The sequence below is a fragment of the Symsagittifera roscoffensis genome, chromosome 1 (genome assembly GCF_963678635.1).
Source record: "Symsagittifera roscoffensis chromosome 1, txSymRosc1.1, whole genome shotgun sequence".
Classification (NCBI taxonomy): Eukaryota; Metazoa; Xenacoelomorpha; order Acoela; family Convolutidae; genus Symsagittifera; species Symsagittifera roscoffensis.
In genome coordinates this window covers 32,101,908-32,122,134 of record NC_087062.1, presented here as the reverse complement: position 1 = coordinate 32,122,134, position 20,227 = coordinate 32,101,908, and the positions used below count along the sequence as shown (strand labels likewise).

Genomic DNA, 20,227 nt, shown 5'->3' with positions numbered 1-20,227 from the left:
TTACAAAATTGCGATGATTGTCTATGTAGAGATTTTTCTTTTCGATCTTGTGGTATAATTTTTTCTTCTAATTTTCGATTTTACTTTGTGTTTGAGTGATTTTTTTTGTTGTTTAAGTTTTTTGATATTTGTTTGGGAAGTTCTTTGTCCTTTTTATCTAATTATTTTTAGATGAGGTACATATCAGTGCTTTGATTTTGATGTTGTTCTGAGCTATTTTGAATATCTTTAAGTCATGTAAAAGAGTATAGTTGACTAAGTTCTCGAAGTGCGGACTCTTTTGGGTAATAAGGTAAAAGATTGTTTCGATTTTTTTTTAAGCCTAAAGGTTTGTATGTTACATCAATGGGTTTATCAATTATTTGATACGGTCTTCTTCGGAGTGGTTGTAATTTTTTTTTAGAAATTCCTTTTTGTGTTGTAAAATTTGGAATTAAAACATTTGGTACGACTTTTAAATTTTTAGCTAGGGTAAATCGGGAATTTATTTGGGAATTAATATTTTGTCTTTGTAATAATTTTTTTTGTTACTTTCTGGTAATTTTTTTTGTGTTTTTTGGCTCTGTTTAAAATCCATTCGGTGTGTGAACAGGAAGCTAATTCTAAAATTTGTGGATGATGAAATTGATTTTCATCGTGGGTATGTAGTGGTAGATTATAACATATTGATTTTATAGTGGGTTGACAACAAACTTGTGTTTTTTTCTTTGATTGGCATGTTAAGCAATCCTTGCATAATACTAAATAGGTGTCCATATATTTGGTGGAGGTTGCAGTGCGTGTTTATCGGGGTGCAAAGTACTGCTACGCTCAAACTCTGTTATCATACATTTTTTTTTCACTTTGCATTTTCTTTGTTTTTCATTATATTAAAATCTTAAAAATTTCTCCTTAGCGCAATTTAAAATGTATTCATCTAATTTTTTATCCTATTCCTAGCCAATAGTCATCTCTAGGGCCCAACATGCTTAGAATTTTGATTTTTTACTCTAGTTTTGGATAATTTGGAAAAATATGTCCAAATTTCTTGTTTTTTGGTGGATTTCAGAGGTTTGGGTTGGGACGCGAATTTTTCTCTGTTGATCTTCTGGGGCTGCTTTTATTCACTAATCTGGGTCTTATAGGCTTGATCTTGCGTCTCGCAAATTAAGGTTTCACGATTTTTTGAAAAAATTGGAAAATTTGACCTAAAGTCCATTAAAAATTGTGCCATTTTTGGTCTGTTTTTCGAGGGTTTTTTGTGCAATTCGTGTCTTAAACTTCATTTCTTGTGCTCAAAATAGTGTCTAACATTTACGGACAACCATTGTCGGAGTGTCTGTATATTAATTTGTTTCACCTTTTAAATTCAGTTTTTTGGTGCTTGCGTTTCTTCGTTTTGAAAATCGTTTCCTAATAATTTGTTTTTGTTTGTTAATAATTTTCTTTCTTAGTGTTTGTCTTTTTGTTATTATGTATCCTATTGTTTTTTCTGTGTGGTGTGATTTTTGTCGTTAATTAAGCAATTGTGTATTATGATTGTTTGTTTGTTTCCTAAAATATCTCTTGACATAAGGTTTAGGATGATGGATGCAATATTTGGGTTAATGATTTCCAATGTCTTAAACTGTTAGTTCTTACAATTTTTTGTGGTTAGCTTAACTTGGGTCGTATTGATGGGTTGGAGAGAAAAACATATATCGATTCCGAAGAATGATTTTTATTTTCTCGTGGCTAGTCTAAGTTAAGGTGTTAAAACTTACTTAATCTTACTTAGGGGTAGTGATTGTGTTCAAGGGTTGGAGAATAGTAAGTCGATCCACAAGGTTCAGGTATAATTAGAACGCAATTAATTCGTTAGATACTATTTTAAAATTACTAAGTTTAAGATTTATCCTGGGTAAAGTAAGAGGAGGGTTCAAGTGAAGGATGAATAACCGAAGTTCTTCACTGTTTATCCTAATTAGAATGGTTGGTTTGATTGAAAAATTTCTATTAGTCCTGGATCTTGAGGAAGGGTTGGCTAGTGAATCGACAGTTGAGGTCGTTAGACACTTTAATAAATGTGTGGGGGAGAACAAAATTGTTCTATTTGATCCAAGGATAAGCCTTGATGATCAGGATATAAAATTAATTAAATGAAATTTAATTGAGATAAAGGTGAATTAAAGATCCAAGGGAAGCCTTGATGATCTGAATATTTAGATAAAGATAATTTGTTTTAAGTTAAGTGAAATTAATTAAAAGATCCAAGGGAAGCCTTAATGATCTGTTATTTTAAGTGAATTTAATTTAAATGAAAACAAGGATAAGCCTTGATAACTTTTAGGTAAAAGTTTAAATGAAGAACAAATTTAGTGTTTAGTTTTGATGATGTTAATGTTTTGAGATTTGCTGTTATGTTTTATGTGATAAAGCTTGGATGAAAGGATGATTTATATATACTAACAATAATGCTTTATACTAACTAATTTTTGTGTTTTATATTCAATAAATATTTTTTCAAGATGTTATTTAATTTACAGCTGATTTAAGGAAAACGACAAGTGTTGTTTTTATCAGTCGTTATTGTATAATTAATAGGTTTAGCGCCATGAAAGTTTATTGAAGATAATTCTTCAAATAATACGTCAGTAAATGAAATTTTGAATTTACTGCTGGAAGTATTCTAAATATAAAAGTTTGTGTTGGCTTTTGCCGTACGACCATGAAAGTTAAAGGTAAGTTTCTTTGTAGTCGTAGATCGTCTCTTGTCCGAAGTCTTCTTCCAATACTGGGTAGTTCTCGTTTTGTTCGGAAAATTGGCTGTGATCTATTGAGTCGTGGAGACATTTCTACTAAATTTTTGTCACATATCAATTTTTTAAATGTTGTATTTGTCTAATTCTAATCTGTTTTTTCTAAATCTAGGCTAGTTAAGGTCTGTTCGAGACTTTTTGGTCGCACCAGATGAGTTAGGATGGATCTCTAACTCATAGAGTAATTTCGAATAGGGTACACCGTCTGCTCGTCACGCTATCTTATTTTCGGCCGGATAGATTCGTGCAACTTCTTAGTCTAATACCGATCCTAATCTCACTCTTATATCTACTAGTCTCAGGGTGTTTAACTAATCTCTGCTAGGCTCAATTGATCTAGAGTGTACTGGCTTATGCGAGTTAATTCCAGAGTGAGAACAACTGTATTCTAAGTTTAATTCAAATTGCTCTGGTGTTGAAACTACAAGTAGTTTCAACACTTACAAATAAGTGGGTTGTTAGTTTGATGGAGTATGATTGGTTAGTATTTAATATTTCATAGAGATAAAATATCATAATAATAACCAATGAAAAATACTAGTTTAGATCTGGTTCCACTCAAAATACAAAACCATAGCTTTCTCAATTTATTTTCAAATTTTTTTGAAAGTTTTGTTTATGTCTCCAACGTATGCAAAAAAAATAACAAAAAAGTACTCTAATGAAAGATTGGCGAGCAATTTCATTTCGATACAATCTGAGCAGTTTGTCTCAATTTGGCGATTCATTTGTTAACATTTTAGAAGCATTACAGTGTTCATACTAAAACATAATCGAACTTGGAGCACTTTTCAATATTGAAATAGCGACTGAAAAGTCTTTTACATCAGGTCACAAGATCACTCGGTCAAAACTGTTTCTGGAAAACTGAAAATGCGTTTAAAAAACGTGTTTTTAGTTCCTTCTTTCTCTCTCAGACTCGGAGTAGTTGACCATCATATCAAAGTTTTGCATAGATCACCCGGGATTTCCTGGAAGGAAAAACATGGCAACATAAAAAATTTATTTCCCTGGGGTATTCAAACATCTGTGCCCCTTTCTAAGAACCATTTGCCTTAACCGCTAATACAATTTTAAGCGCCTTGCACTAAGTCCAGGATTTCTCTGGACTCTTGAATTTCTTGCTTGGCTAGAACTCTTAGATTTTGATCTCCTTTTTTGTCTAATAAAATCTAAGACTTCCTTGTAGATTTCTTGAATGGCTTGTGCCCGGAAGTTCAGGGTTGTCCTAAGCTTTCAGGGCTGTCAGAAAATTGAAACATTTTCTCAAACGCGAGAAGACAGTGGCACGATAACAAGTTCTAATGGCTAAACGAGGTAGTCGATTTGAATTAAGAATTAACCTTGTTAATTAAAAATAATTTTCTCGACTGACGTCGCATTATTGTTCGGACTTTTGTAACGAAAGTAAACGAATATTTGTGCTCGGGGTGGTTTTTCTTCAGACAAATTTCGACTAGACATTTTTGACAAAACTTTTTATAACTTTCAGAAAGTATTGTTGTCCTGAGATTAAATTTGAAAAGATATTTTACCTGTGATCATTTTTTGTAAAGTTATGGGGATTTAAAGATGGCCATTTTGGCGAATTTGGCACAATTAACGCGCGATATGTTTTGCGCTAATAAAGCGGTAGTGGAGTTTTAATCCGTCTTAATAATCGTTCCGAGTTGCTTGAAGGAAGCTTATTTGCCATAATTGTTTGTTACTAGGAGCGAAATCTATCACTTTGTACTTTAAATGGGGGATGATTTTCACAAAAAAACTTCTCAAATTTAAAAAAATATATATTTTTATTTTATTACAATTAATGTTTTCATGTTAGTACTGCTCCATAGACCTTGAAAGTCAGTCGGAACATGCAGGGTTTCGCCTTGATACGAGCAGTCTTGTTAAATCTCCAGAATAAAGTGCCTTTACTTCCGACCTAAGTCTTAAAAGTCATCTTCCAAGATGGCGATTAAAATATGAAATCGACAGCTCGATCTAATTCTGCCTGCGCAGATTAATTAATCTGACAAATTGTAAGTGTTATTTGTCAGAAAATAGAAGTGTTTTTTTTCATCAAATCAATTGATCTACTCAAATTCATTCTGGTTTTATCAAAAACACTTCATTCTTAGTTCGGCTTTATCGTTTATCGTGTCAATAATTACGTAAGAAATTGAGGTACCATTTGATTTCGAACTTCAGTGTTAGCTCGGCTACAAGAAAAATAGGTTCAAAAATCTGACAATGAACTAAAATTAAACAACAGCAAGGCAATGAAAGATAGGTTTTTCATAGACACGAATAAGGGCTCCCCGGGTTGAAGTCCCACCGTTATTTATCAATTTTTGTAGTATCCCAGTGATCGATATTTTCCAGCACTTTTTCATGTATAATGCAGAGTTTGTTGCATAGATGAACCTGCGATTTTTCAGAGCTATTTAAGTAATGATTCCGTAGAAAATCATCGCTAAAACTTAAGAAATTTTAATTCATTCTAGTAGCTTTCAAATGAGAGTTATAACTGATAATCTCTTAAGCTATACGTTCTTTAAAGATTGATAGCGCAGAGGCAGCATGAAGGTCGATAACTCTCAAGGTGAGGTGATCGAATTCCTGTTAAAGCACCATTTTTTCTCACTTTTATTGGTTTTTTTATCGCTGTTTCATCGCTGAAAATAAGCCAAATTAGCAATATTTATCGATAAAATTTGCTATTCTGGCAATGAACATCGATAATTCATCGATGACAATCGCTGTTTTTTCACTTTTTTAGCGCTTATTTTCAATGTGAGCTCAACCCGGGTCTTCACTAAATTATAAAAAGGAAAGAATTTATCTGAAATACATTATGATATTTGATGCTGTCAATTTGAACTGAATTGAATCAGTTTTGCTTTTTTATTGCTATCAGCAGCTAAGTTGAACCGAATTGTTTTGATAAATTAAAAATTTCCGACATTTATTTTCTCTAAAAACTAACTGTCAGGCATTATTCAAGCAGTTTTGCTAAAATCGTGAAGCTTAGCCGATTATCAGAAAAAGTGAATGTTTGAAGCAGTCCTTCAACGGTCTTAATTTTTCTGTTGCTTTGTCAAATTTCCTTCACAAATTTTTAAAAAAAAACACTAGCTGGTTGCAGTGGAAGTAGCACACAAAAACCAATCGAAACTTTTTTTGTCATAGGACAACTCATATTACAAAAACATAATTGTTTTCTATTTTCTTTCAACGTTTTTTCGTCAGATTTTTTCAGAAGAAGCAAAACCATAGCGAAAAAGCATCTGTGAGCATTTTCATTTTGATATAATTGGAGCTACTTGGGTCAACTGGACCATATCACAATTTACTGATTAAAATTTTATCAAACTTCACTTCTCAAAAGTGAGAGAGTTTTTTGCTATCCAAATAGCCACTAAAACTGCTTCATTATGATGCCACTAGATCAATCGGACAACATTCCGTTTGCTATGAGAAATCTCGAACTGCATAGAAAAACAGCTAGTTTTTAGTCTTCTTAGACCCAGGATATTTGTCCATGGAAGTAGAGCCTTAGAGGCCAGACCTGACTAATCCGGGTAGAGATGCTCGACTTATTTTTCGATTTTGAAAAACAGCAAGTGCAGTTTTGCGACAGCAATTCTTCAGTCGAGAAGCAAGTTTAAGTCGAGCAAAAAGTTGAAACATACCCAAGACTTAAGTCAAAACATAGTCGAAACAGTCGAAACATAAGTCGAGAAGGTTGAAACATAGGTCGAGCTCAGACGAAATATGACTGATTTTAGTGGAAAGAGACGAAACATAGGTCGATCACAAACAAAACAAGGCCGAGCACAGCCTATTTTTTGCTCTTGAAAATTTAATTTAAAAAAACATCCTTCAGAAGTTTGCAACCCGGAACAATTAATTGAAGAAATTTGCGTAACGCAATACTGAAAGTTTTGGAGGTAATATTTAAAGTTTTGGAAGTTTAAAGATTCCTGCGGCAAGACAATGTAAATTCTACCGGGAGTTCTTCTGAGGACATTTTTCACATGAACAATTTCAATCCAGATTGTTAAAGAAAATCAAAGCAAATTTGGGAGGTTAAACTTGAAAAAAAAAGTTTCTGGAGGAGGAGTTTTGAACTTAACAAGTTCTCATAGTGTATTTTTAAATCAAGAATCATCACAAAAATCAACCGAAAAGCAAACATTATATATTTTTTTGTCAAATATCTCAGGTTACTTGATAGTCGAGAAGTTCGAGAAAATCGATGCATATGTCAAACACAGTCGAAGCGTACCCACTTTCGGACAAGAAAGTCAAAATATAGGTCAAGCAAAGTCGAAACATAGGTCGAGCACAGTCGATACATAGGTCGAGCACAGTCAAAACATAGGTCGAGCACTGTCGAAAGATAACCCGAGCACAGTTGAAAGAAAAAGTCAGTTGGTCAAAACTTAAAGTCGAAAACAAGTATACAGCACAGTCGAACGCAATCATAACATAAAGTCGAGTTGGTTGAAGCCTGAAGTCGAACTCAAATTTACAAAATTATCGAACTCAAAATCAAAAGATAGAGTCGAGTCGATTAAAGCAACGTCGAAAAAAATTCACCAAAAACTCGATTATATTCTCATATTTTTTAGCTTGCAAAATAGTAAAACAGTTGCTTTTAGCAAAAAAAAGTCAATATAAAATAATTTAAAAGTGCAACTAGCTAGAACACCAATTTTGTTGATCATATACAGAACCGCCACGAGAAAGCCTGTACATGGTCCCAAAAATTATGACGGCAATCTTTTGAGACAACGACAATACCGTCGAACTCGGTCAAACTGGGTCGAAATGTTTTTCCCCGGACGAACATAGACGAAACCTAGCCAACTTGGGTCGAGTTGATCAAAACATATCAAGCCTGGTTCAAGACGGTTAAATATACAAAATGTTGCCTAAGTCGGTCAAAACAAAAAATGCAAATCTCGATCGGGGTAGCGGGATGTTTTCAAACAGATTAATTTTAAAATGTATTTTTCTTGTTTTTTCTTTCCAAATTATCCAAAACTTCTCCAAACGATAATTTATAGGGAGTTTATGAAGGTCTTCCCCTTGATGGGTTTCCTCGAGGAGGGTTTCCTCTTGATAGATTCAGGGCTTCCTCCTGATACAAATAATCTTGCTGTTTTGGCTTTCAAATTTTGTTTTTGGTCGAGAAACTCGAGACTGTCAAAGCATACCCATTTTTGGTCGAGAGCGTCGAAACATCTCTATTTGGGGTCGGTCCATTAAATTTCTAAAAAGGTCGGTCGAGACGGTCGAAAAAGTCGATACATATCTGAGGTGCGTCGAAAAAAAATCGAACTCTTTTTTGTTGTGCCGAGAAAGTCGAAATATACCAAAACTTGGTCGACAAAGTCGAAACATACCAAAATTTGGTCGAGAAAGTCGCAATATCCCTGGACTGTTTAATTTCTCGGCAGGTAATTTTCCTTCGTTTTCCCCGCTTTACTGGGTTGAATGATACCGAAGGTTGGTAAGAAGATGCTACCACCCATGCTCATTATTATCAAACTGATATCCAAGTAAACCTCCAAAATAGCTCTCTTGCTTTGTACCAATCCACAGCAGTGGAGAAGACAGTCTAAAAGTTGTTGGTTTCCATGCTGATGTCTAGCGAAGACTTGATAAATTCACTTGGCTTAGTAGGAACTCATTTTAATTAAAACATTCATTTCTAGGTATGACCTGCAAACAAGTTGTTATCTGCACACACTTTAAATTGCACAAAATCATATCATAATTCTATTGAAGCCTTTAATAACAATATCTTGAAGCTTAATTTAGCCTTCCTGCAAGCTCTTTCATGCACACATAAAAAGAAAAAACCGAAATCAGCTTTTTGCTCAATTTTTTTTTGCAAAAATGAATGTGATTGGAGTTTTTGTAGCTAAACTGTTTAGTATAGCAAGCAGGGGCGGATCTAGGATTTTTTCGAGGGGGGGGGGGCGGATTTTGAAAAAATTGTCGAAAATTTTGACCCTTTTTTTTAGGTCGACCAAATTGATTTTTCGAGCTCTCCCAAAGCACTGTTTTGCCCCTATTTTGGCTAAATTTTCTGCGCCGCAGGCAAATTTTTGAAAAACCAGTCAAAAAAGCCGTTTTTGGGCACTTTTTGAAAAATTTTGACAAAACAATCGCGTTTTTTGGCGCGCGCTCCCCCTCAAATTTAGTATGTATTGGCGCGGAAGGCGCCTTTAGAAAAATTTTAGGGTCGGTCGGCCAAAAATAGATTTCTGAAAAAGTATCAAAGGGGGGACCCTTTGGGTCGGCAGGGGGTCGAATCCCTGAGGGGGGGGGGGGCGTCCGCCCCCCCCCCCTAAATCCGCCCCTGATAGCAAGGGCTATAGCTTGCATACACATGCACCGTTATTAATGGCTACCCATTTTACCTGAAGGTATTTGATATATTAGGTAAGTTAGCCCAAATATTCGGAATGTTCTCTTAGTCAAGATGCACTAGCGTTTATTGCGGTTCAAAAAATGGGTGTTTTCAACCTAATTAACCGATTAAATTTCATCCCCAGAAGTACTAACTCAACAAGAGGGCAAACTAGCGTGGTCTTCTTTCCCCTATTAATTCTGGGGGATTGGTATTGATGTTTGCAATTGAGTATTGTCATTGACCTTGTGCGTAAATTAAAGCGACACTTATAGGCTCCACCCAAATCTATAAAATATTAAAATGGCTTCCAATTGACTGGCCCTAATTGTATTGCGTTAATTCAGAAAAGTGCCCGCTGGATATACCCAATTTGATCTTCTGCAGCAATAATTTGAATTTTAAGAATTATGTCCGCTGAAAAATGCAGAACCATGCCTGCAAATGAAGTTTTATAATAACTAATATAAACAAATATTAATTATAATGATAATGTACTAAGAAATAATTGTGGTTTTCTGCGAGGATCTATGAAAGGCTATCCAGCTTGTCTGAGCATAGACTGTTTCTCTTATTTCCCCACACTCCAGACGTTTTTTGCGACTCAAGATCTTTTTTTGCGTCTAGAACTTTCAAGTGGTAACAATATTATTAATCAGGCTGTGGTAAAACTGAAGCTAGAGGTCTAGTGAGAGCTCGTCCTCACAGACTACCATTGCCAGTAAATTGCTTTCAGACTCACAATCAGACAGGCACAAAGCTTTGGTACCATTAATAACACGGTGTGAATCCGTATAGAACGTTGTTAGACCAAATGGTCCGTTTTCAAAAGTCTCAGAGCGGTAAAAATTTTCATTTCTTATAAATTTGAAAGTATAGACAATAAACTGTAAAATCATTTTTTAAAAACAAAAAAACCAATCACACTGTTGTAAAAATTTTGAAGTTGAAAACGTAAAAAAAACAGATGATTTTAAGTTTCTTTGATAGATAACACCGCCACTAAATCGATGAACCTGACTTTCTTCACATTAGTTGAAATAGGATTTTCCACATCGTGATTGCCCATTATGAAGTTGTCAAAACTTGTTATTTATAGTATTAATATCAGCAGTTGAGGCATTACAAATTTTTTCTTGGTATCGCTTGATACCTCATTGAGGCATTGAAGATTTTCCTCTTTCAATTTTCCTGAAAAAAGTTCAAAATGAAACCTTGTAGCTTTCACACACGAATTAAAATTGAAAACTGGCAAAACAATATTCTGACTTGCTTTTTACAAAAAAGAAAATTTTTTTGCTATTGTTTGAAATTGGATTTTTTCTTAGCAGGGGATCATAAAGGATTTACTTTATTTTCCGCTATGTTTGATGCTAAAATGCTATTCAAAAGTTTACAAACCTTTAGCGAGCATTACATCACATTTATTTTTAAATATCCGAATATGTATGGCTAATGCAACTAGTCAAGCCATAAAAAATTTGGCCGAAGCACAGACAAATAATGGCCAGTTTTATAAATGAAGCTATAATCCTATTACAAGCCTGCTCGTTCGATTTATTCGCTCGAAATTAGACAAAAAATTAAAAACTTCAAACCAGTTTTTCTCGACACTGAAAAATATCTTTTAAAATGAAAAAAAAATTTTTAAGTCGTCCGAATCACGACTAAAAGGATTTTAGTATAATTTATTACTCAATCCATGTTATTTGAAGGAATTTGTTTTGCGCGAAAACTAAAAGTTAAAACACATCCCAAGACCAAAAATTCGATGGTTGGACCATTTAAGTTGAATACTGAAAAAAATAGTTTAATGTTTCCGACCACTCTCAAAATTTTTTTATCAATGCGTGGCTTTTCAAAAAAATTAGGTATCTCAAGCTCGTAAATGACAAAATATTGGTCCGCACCCATTCAGTGGTGGTATCTATTTCAAAAAAGTTAAACGAACTTTTGCTGAGAATAATAACTGATTTACCTTTTTTCTACAATACAGATTATATAAGCACCTATGTGAGCGGCTGATTTTGTAAAAATTGATTTCTTAAATGATTAAGCAATTTAAGCAGGCTTTTAAAGCTGATTCAATGAGAAACAGACGACCTTCAATGACCTTACATTTCAGACAAATATTCAAAGAAACTTTTAATCAACTTCGTGGTAAAACTCCCCTGAAACTTTTAATTTGGAATCTCTGAATAATCGTCGGGTTACTCGGGCCTCTGTGGCAAAAACTTTACCAAGCATGAAAACTAGAACACAAATAATGCAAAGTTCATGGAAAAATGTGTCTCTTAAATGATATAATTTTTTGAAATCAAACGAGCTGAAACCAGATAACCTAAACCAATTAACTGAGCATCAACTAAATGGGTATTTCAAAAAATTGTTTTCATTGTTTCTTAAAGATAATGGAGATCTTCTAGATTTAGTTTTTTGAATCATCAAGTCGGATACTATCTCGCAACTTCTGTCATAGGTTTTTTTCTTTTTCGGGGTCATGCCTCGATAAGCTGCAGAGCTTTTTGCACGATCCGTAGTGGGTTTGATTTGTACATGCAGTTTAATGTTTACCTGTCTGTTTAATATTACTCTCCTAAATAAACTATACTGACTTTCAATACTTTTCAGTACCCAAAAAAATTGCAAAAAACATCTATTGTTCTGGCTTTAAAACTTTTTTTTTGGTAGTTTCAAATAAAGTTCAGTTCGCTCAATTATCCAACTCTTTTGCTCATTGTAAGGTCTTTGGCGTGCAGTTAATTACTCGCATTTACATCTGAAAAAAAACCTTCATAAAAAAAGTTTTGTTTCAAATTACATCAAAAATGGCAGTTCAAGTTTAATTTTTTTAATTCAAAAAAGGTGAGATTGGCAAGTACATCCAATTAATCAATTTACTCCCATATTCCCGATTGCATATGGTACATAGCCACTCGTTCAACGGCATAAACATAAATGTATTTGATATGAATATAATTTCATGGATAAATATCGTTTAAATTGTCAGATTAAAAAATTCTCTAAAAAATTACAAAATTTAATTGATTGTAATTGACTAAAAACAGATTATAAAGAGACTGTTTTTCTAAGCAAAAAAATTATTCATATAATCAATTAAAATGGTGGTTAAAAAATAATCTGTTTTTAATCAATTTCTTCTGTCAGTTGTCATCCTTTTATAATTCAGTAGCTGAAAATCATCTGGTTAGTTTGTAATACATTGTTTCTAGTTCATTTAACTAGATTTTTCACTTACATTTTTTCAGTTTTTCAAAACTTGATTTTCCTTACATCCTCCCTTATCCAATTCATGTCCATCGTTCCCTCCCGCACAGCCCCTTCCCCAGCCCGTCACGTTTTCCCCTTCCCCTAGTTACCCCCCCCCCCCCCCCCCCCTTCAAGAAATGTTACCCCACCCTCACAATTTTTGTAAAGTCGTTCGAATCACGACTAAAAGGATTTTAGTATAAATTATTACTCAATCCATGATTTTTGAGGGATCTTTTTTTGCGCAAAAACTAAAACTTAAAACACATCCTAAGACCAAAAAATCGATGGTTGGACCATTTAAGTTGAATATTGAAAAAATTAGTTTATTGTTTCCGACCACTCTCAAAATTTTTTTTTATCAATGCGTGGCTTTTCAAAAATGTTAGTTATCTCAAGCTCGTAAATGAAAAAATATTGGTCCGCACCCATTCAGTGGTGGTATCGATTTCAAAAAAATTAAACGAACTTTTGCTGAGAATAATAACTGATTTACCTTTTTTTTACAATACAGAATTTATAAACACCTATGTGAGCAGCTAATTTTGTAAAATTTGATTTTTTAAATGATTAAGCAATTTAAGCAGGCTTTTGAAGCCGATTTAATGAGAAACAGACGACCTTCAATGGGAAAAAGTTGGTTCTTAACTGCTCTTTTTGCTTGCCACAAATTTAAAATATCGCAAACTTATTCAATGGCGAATCTCAATACTTTGTTCGATGAAATAAAAAATACAGTAAATGATGATCCTAAATTGAAAAGCCTTTTACAGGGGCTAACTGAGAATGTAAAAAGTAAGGATGATATCATTGTTGAATTGCAAAATTGGGTGCTTTTTCTAGAGAATAAAGTCAATGAAATGGGAAGACATAGCTCAAACAATTGTGTTATTTTGCAAAATTTACCTTTACGATCCGGAAATTTTACCCTAGATGTCCTGGCCTTTTTTAACAAAATTATGGGCGTGGAGGTCAACAGCTACGATCTGAAGGCATGCCATACCCTCGGCCCTGTGAGTCAAAACCAAAAATGTGTGGTTATAGTGAAATTTGTCTACTTTAATATAAAAAACCGGGGTTTGGGAAGGTACACAGTTACATATAATTGTGCTCCTCAAGTTTTCGTTTCGAAAGCAGATGGTAGATTTCAAAGGCACAACTTAGTTGATATTAAGGATGTTGATCAAATATTCAAAAACAAGAATCTAATGATGGCAAGACAGGCAAATAATGCTAGAAAACAAAATCCTCGTGTGGTACAAAATAATCAAAACAATTTTTCTCGCCCTCCTATTGTTTCAGTAACGAAACGTGACAGTGAAATAACCCCAATTAATGTGGAAAGAAATCATCTCATTGATGAATTGTACAGTAGGGTATCGGATCTCGTCAAATTGGTGCAATTTGTGGAATCACTTCAAAGAGATTCTCCACAGTCCAAATTCGTCAACAACGGAAATAATCATCGTGAAAACGATTCTGATTAGTGGCAAAAGCATTTCAACTCTTTTTACAGTTTTTTGCCGTGAATCTTTTTTGTTTCATTAGAAAAAATCTTTTGCGAGAATGACTGACCTGACAACAACGCAAACAGCATTTTTCCTAAATGTTCAATCCATAAGAGCCCATCATGACCAATTATCAGTTTTAATTGAATCCTTTGATAACAAGCCTGCATTAATCGGGCTGACTGAAACATTGCTCTCAGACAACGATCCTATTGGCATATATAACTTAGAAGGTTATGACAATATTGACTGTGCCAACCGCGTAAACGCTAGAGGTGGGCGCGTTGCAGCTTTCATTAAAACTGGCCTTAACTATAGTTATTTTAAATTACCAGTCAGTTTGGAGCACAGCATTATCAAAATATGTTTTGTCAATCACACTACACTACATGTTTGCATAATATAATGTCCACCAAATCTCAAACTAGAACTTTTCTGAATTTATTTGAAGATTTATTGCTTGAATTGAAAGCACTAAGCGGTGAAATTTTGCTAATGGGTGATTTAAATGTCAATATTATAGGTAACCAGCGCAATTTTTTTAACTACAAAAATCTTCTGCTTTCTTTTGATTTAGAAGTTCAAAATATCGAGCCAACTAGAGTAACTAAATCATCAAGTACATGCATTGACCATATAATTGCGGCGGAGGAAACTCAGGTAACAACAATAAATTGTACTATTAGTGACCATTATGGAATTATGTGTGACCTAAAAATTATTTCAGAAAACCAAAACGTGGTTTCTTATCATTCGGATTTGAACTATGACTTACTACTGAATGGTGATTATTGTTTAAAAATTTAAAGCATTAAGCGGTGAAATTTTGCTAAAGGGTGATTTAAATGTCAATATTATAGGTAACCAGCGCAATTTTTTTGACTACAAAAATCTTCTGCTTTCTTTTGATTTAGAAGTTCAAAATATCGAGCCAACTAGAGTAACTAAATCATCAAGTACATGCATTGACCATATAATTGCGGCGGAGGAAACTCAGGTAACAACAATAAATTGTAATATTAGTGACCATTATGGACTTATGTGTGACCTAAAAATTATTTCAGAAAAGCAAAACGTGGTTTCTTATCATTCAGATTTCAACTATGACTTACTACTGAATGATGATTATTGCTTAAAAATTTTATTTTCGCTGAAAAATTGATTGAACAAAATTAATGATGATGATCCTGACCTTTACATCATTGAAATGACCCAAATCTTGATTGATGAATTTTCAAAGTATTGCTTAAAAAAAATCCGAAAAAAGAATAAAAACAACCACCCATGGATTAATCTGAAAATCAAGAAAATGATGAATAACCAAAATGTGTTACACAAAAAGTGGGTTCAGACACCATTCATTGAAAACAGTTCAGAAACCACCAAATAATTTCACCTCATGTAGGAACAATGTTATTAAGGCTATAAGGGTGAGTAAACGCCGGTACTATGATAACTTGATAACGAGGAAGAAGAACTCGTCCGGAGTTTTTGAAGCTTTAAAACATTTTTGTGGTAAAAAAATGTGAAAACTGCTTCGTTCGATGTTGATGTTTTCAATGAATACTTTGCTACTATTGGAGAATGAATAACAAAAAACTTCAAACAAAACGTGTATAGATCAAATTTTCCAGTTAATAAAAACTAATATGATACCAATCGATATGAGATACTGAAGGAAATTAAAAACTTGAACAAAAAAAAGTCTACTGGTCATGATGGGATATGTAGTAAAATGGTAAAATTTTCTGCTCCGGTGCTGGCTGACCATTTAGCGCATTTTTTCAATATCTGCTTCAAGAAAGAATGTTTTCCTAATTTTCTCAAAATTGCAAAAATTTTACCATTGTATAAAAATGGCGACAAAACTAAACCCGATAACTACCGTCCAATTAGTTTGTTGTCTTGTATAACTAAACTTCTGGAAAAATTAATTTTCAAGCGCATATCTAATTTTGCCGCTAAAAACAACTTGATTGATAAGCATCAGTTTGGATTTCGAAGTAATCATTCCTGTACTCATGCCATTTTGTCCATTACTGACTTTTTTCGTGAATCAATTGATAATAAAAAATTTGGTTACTCCTGCTTTATTGATTTGAAAAAAGCATTTGATACAGTTGATCGGAAAGTTTTGCTTGACAAACTTTATCAAGATGGGTTCAGAGGGAAAACTCACAAGTTAATGACAAACTATCTTACAGGGAGAAAACAATATGTTCATTCGAATCAATCCGTCTCGAATATGCTAGAATGTACAAAAAGTGTTCCTCAAGGTTCAGTTTTGAGGCCATTTCTGTTCCTTTTATACATAAATGATATGCCGTCGGCCAGCAACGTTAAGCTATTATTATTTGCAGATAATACAACGGTAGTTGATGCTCAAAAATTTGCATCCAAAACGAAGTTCGAGACAGAAGTAAATAAAATATGTAATTGATGCAATAATAACAAACCGCTCAAAAATCAAAAGAAGTGCAAAATAATGAAGTTTAGACGGGATAACTTAAATGAAAAATTTTTTTATGTTAATAATGTACTCGCTGATATTTCTGATTTTAGGTATTTAGGAATTCAAATGGACAACAGACTCAATTTTGAATGTCATATTAATAATGTTTGTGGTAAATTAGCTAAATTTAGCGGTTTACTATTCAAGGGTAGAAACTATTTCTCGAAAAAAAATGTGCTGGTTAAATTTTATAACTGCTATGCAAAGCCACTCATTTCCTACGGTTTAGTTGCATTTTGTGCAACATCAAAAAGCCTATTAGAAAAATATTTGTCATGCAAAAACGTATTTTTAAAACTATTTGTTTCAAGAGAAAATTTGAGCATGCCTCATATATCCTACATTCGTTTGAGATTGACACCGTTTTTGACTTATATTTCAGACAAATACTCAAAGAAACTTTTAATCAACTTCGTGGTAAAACTCCCCTTGAAACTTTTAGTTTGAAATCTTTGAATAATCGTCGGGTTACTCGGGCCTCTGTGGCAAAAACTTTACCAAGCATGAAAATTAGAACACAAATAATGCAACGTTCATGGAAAAATGTGTCTCTTAAATGTTGTAATTTTTTGAAATCAAACGAGCTGATACCACATAACCTAAACCAATTAACTGAGCATCAACTAAATGGGTTTTTCAAAAAATTGTTTTCATTGTTTTTTAAAGATAATGGAGATCTTCTAGATTTATTTTTTTGAATCATCAAGTCGGATACTATCTCGCAACTTCTGGCATAGGTTTTTTTCAGGGTCATGCCTCAATAAGCTGCATAACGTTTTGCATGATCCTTGGTGGGTTTGATTTGTACATGCGGTTTATTGTTTACCTGTCTGTATAATATTACTCTCCTAAATAATCTATACAGATTTTCAATACTTTTCAGTACCCAAAAAAAATGCAAAAAAAAGTCTATTGTTCTCGCTTTAAAAATTTTTTTTTGGTAGTTTCAAATGAAGTTCAGTTCGCTCAATTATCCAACTCTTTTGCTCATTGTAAGGTCTTTGGCGTGCAGTTAATTACTCGCATTTATATCTGAAAAAAATTTTTCATAACAAAAGTTTTTTTTTCAAATTACATCAAAAGTTAAGGTTTAATTTTTTAATTGAAAAAAGATTGGCAAGTACATCCAATTAATCAATTTACTCCCATATGCCCGATTGCATACGGTACATAGCCACCCATTCAACGGCATAAAGATAAATGTATATGATATGAATATAATTCCATGGATAAATATCGATTAAATTGTCAGATTAAAAAATTCTCTAAAAAATTACAAAATTTAATTGATTGTAATCGACTAAAAACAGATTATAAAGAGACTGTTTTTCTAAGCAAAAAAAATATTCATATAATCAATTAAAATGGTGGTTAAAACATAATCTATTTTTAATCAATTAGTTTTGTCAATTGTCATCCTTTTATGTTTCAGTAGCTGAAAATCATCTGGTTAGTTTGTAATACATTGTTTCTAGTTCATTTAACTAGATTTTTCTCTTACATTTTTTCAGTTTTTCAAAACTTGATTTTGCTTACATTCTCCCTGATCCAATTCATGTCCATCGTTCCCTCCTGCACAGCCCCTTCCCCAGCCCGTCACGTTTATCCCCTTCCCCGAGTTACCCCCCCCCCCTTCAAGAAACGTTACCCCACCCTCACGTTGCCCACAGCCCCAAGTGGGGGAGGGGGAATCTTGGAGTAGTAGACGGGGGGAGGTGATAAACGTAACGGGGTAGTAAGGCGGTGTGGGGGAAGTGGAAGGGTATGTGTGGGTGGAGGTGGAGGAGGGTCTGGGGTGTCAGAGGGTGGGTGTGTGTGTGTTGGGTGTGGGGTGGGGTGGAATGGGGTGTGGTTGAAGTGGTAGATGGTTGTGGTGGGTGTTGTGGAAGAGTTGTGGGTGTTGTCAACATTGAATTGTGATCTTACTGTGTTATTATATTGATAAACAGTAATACTAGTTAATCAGGAATAAAAAAATGCGTAACCTGTAAAAGATTTTTTGAAAACAAAATCCAAAAAAATTATTTATCAAGGAGTTTTTTTTATTAATGACTCATGACAATATGCAATAAGCAATTAGCTTAAATTATACAAGCAAACCAATAAAAAAAATTTAAAGAAGAACAGATTCTGTTTTGAATGTCTTCTTGGGGAAAAAATGTTTCGGTCGCGTAGTCATGATTAATTTTGCTTCAGTGGCGCCGGCCGCGGACAAATCAACTTGGCCAGTAAAACGTGGAATTATAGAGTTTCGATCTGGAAATTGAGAAATACCCATTCTGGAAATACCCAATCGTAGTACGGATAAAGTGTAAATATCAAAATTTGGTCCCTATAATCTTTACATAAAACGCCAACCTCGCCCCGGTAAAAAGCATCCGAGCCTGAAATTTTATAAAAGATAATTTTTGGTTGAGTTTCAAAGTTCACTTCATGTCTAGACTGTATTTTATGACCGGAACATGACATAGTTGATTATATTGATTACAGATAGTTGTAAAAGCATAAAACTTACGATTGAGAAGGGCGAGTTATCGTGGTCCAAAATATGAGGCAAGAATAGAAGACGAAGTTAGCCATATGACACTACTGAATTCAAGCTTGGACTTTGTAGCAGAAATCAATCAATAACTGGAAAGACTGGAGAAAAATTCAGGGCCCATATTTATCAGTTGGGTCAGTATGGTGGTAAGAAATCAATGAATGCTACTACTGAGATGGAATTTTTGAACTTTAACTTTTTGAGTTGTAATATCAGCCAGAAGAACCAAGCTCGATAAATATAATAGATGCTTGATCGCTTTTCGATAGAGAAGGAGGGAAATTTCAGCCTCAATTGCATTAATATACCGCCTCTATTTTGCAAAAGTTGAGGTCAGTTACATAAAGCTATACTTAATTGACATATCGAGTTCGTTTCCAGGACATGGCAAAGATTTGATAGCTGTGGTAAGTTCGAAGTAATCGCAACGATTCATAACTATGATTTCCTGGTACGGACCTGAAAAAATGTCTTTTGATTATTCTGTGAAATATTTCATGAGTTAGAAAGAGGGAAAAGATGAAATGAAAAATGGCCGATAAGAATTTCAAAGAAGGCAAACTGGGTTTTCAGGGATATTAGGGAGCCTTTGATTCGCTGAGAGATAAAATGAAATTGTTCAATGTATTTATGCAATGTTATAGTTGGGCGCCTAACTTCATGCCAACCGGTCATTTTTATATTGACGAAATGTAGAAAACATGACCAGCCGAATTTATTGGAGTAAAATGGTTTCCAAAATATTGAAATTCTATTCTACTATTAAAATATTACCAATCATTTCAAAGTTTGTTTTCAAATTTTTTTTTAGAATGTATTTTGGTTCTAAATTAAAGAAGGGCAACCAATCACTTTCGACATAGATAACAATTCATAGCAAAATACATTCCATTTATTGAAATAAAGCCGAACAGCAAAGATCAAAATCAGTGTTGTAATTTGAAGAAAAACAATTCTTACATCATGCTATACAAATTTTTTTGGATCTCTCTGTATATTGCAAATGAAGGAGGGGGATTGGCAATTTAAGAGGTACAGTAGCAGCATATGCTTAACAATTAATTTAGTTCTGTATGGGGGGTCTTTATTATTTACTAAGTGCCATAGAGTGAACGGAGGGGGAGGGGGGTTGGTAGTCAAAGAGATCCTTTTTTTCACCAATGTTCGTTTCCCTTTTTTTTTTCGTTTCGGCTAGTTTACTCAAACTTT

General features: G+C 33.7%; 1 protein-coding gene across 1 annotated transcript in view; it reads right to left on the bottom strand.

The window, feature by feature from the left end:
- The window catches only part of LOC134842909 (glycine receptor subunit alphaZ1-like), a 61,804-nt gene extending 42,088 nt beyond the window's left edge, over positions 1–19,716 (bottom strand). Inside the window, exon 1 of the mRNA XM_063859441.1 lies at positions 18,992–19,716. Within this exon, the coding sequence (XP_063715511.1) occupies positions 18,992–19,056 (65 nt within the window). The 5' untranslated portion in view covers positions 19,057–19,716. The remainder of the gene's footprint in view (positions 1–18,991) is intronic.
- Between the last annotated feature and the right edge of the window lie 511 nt (positions 19,717–20,227).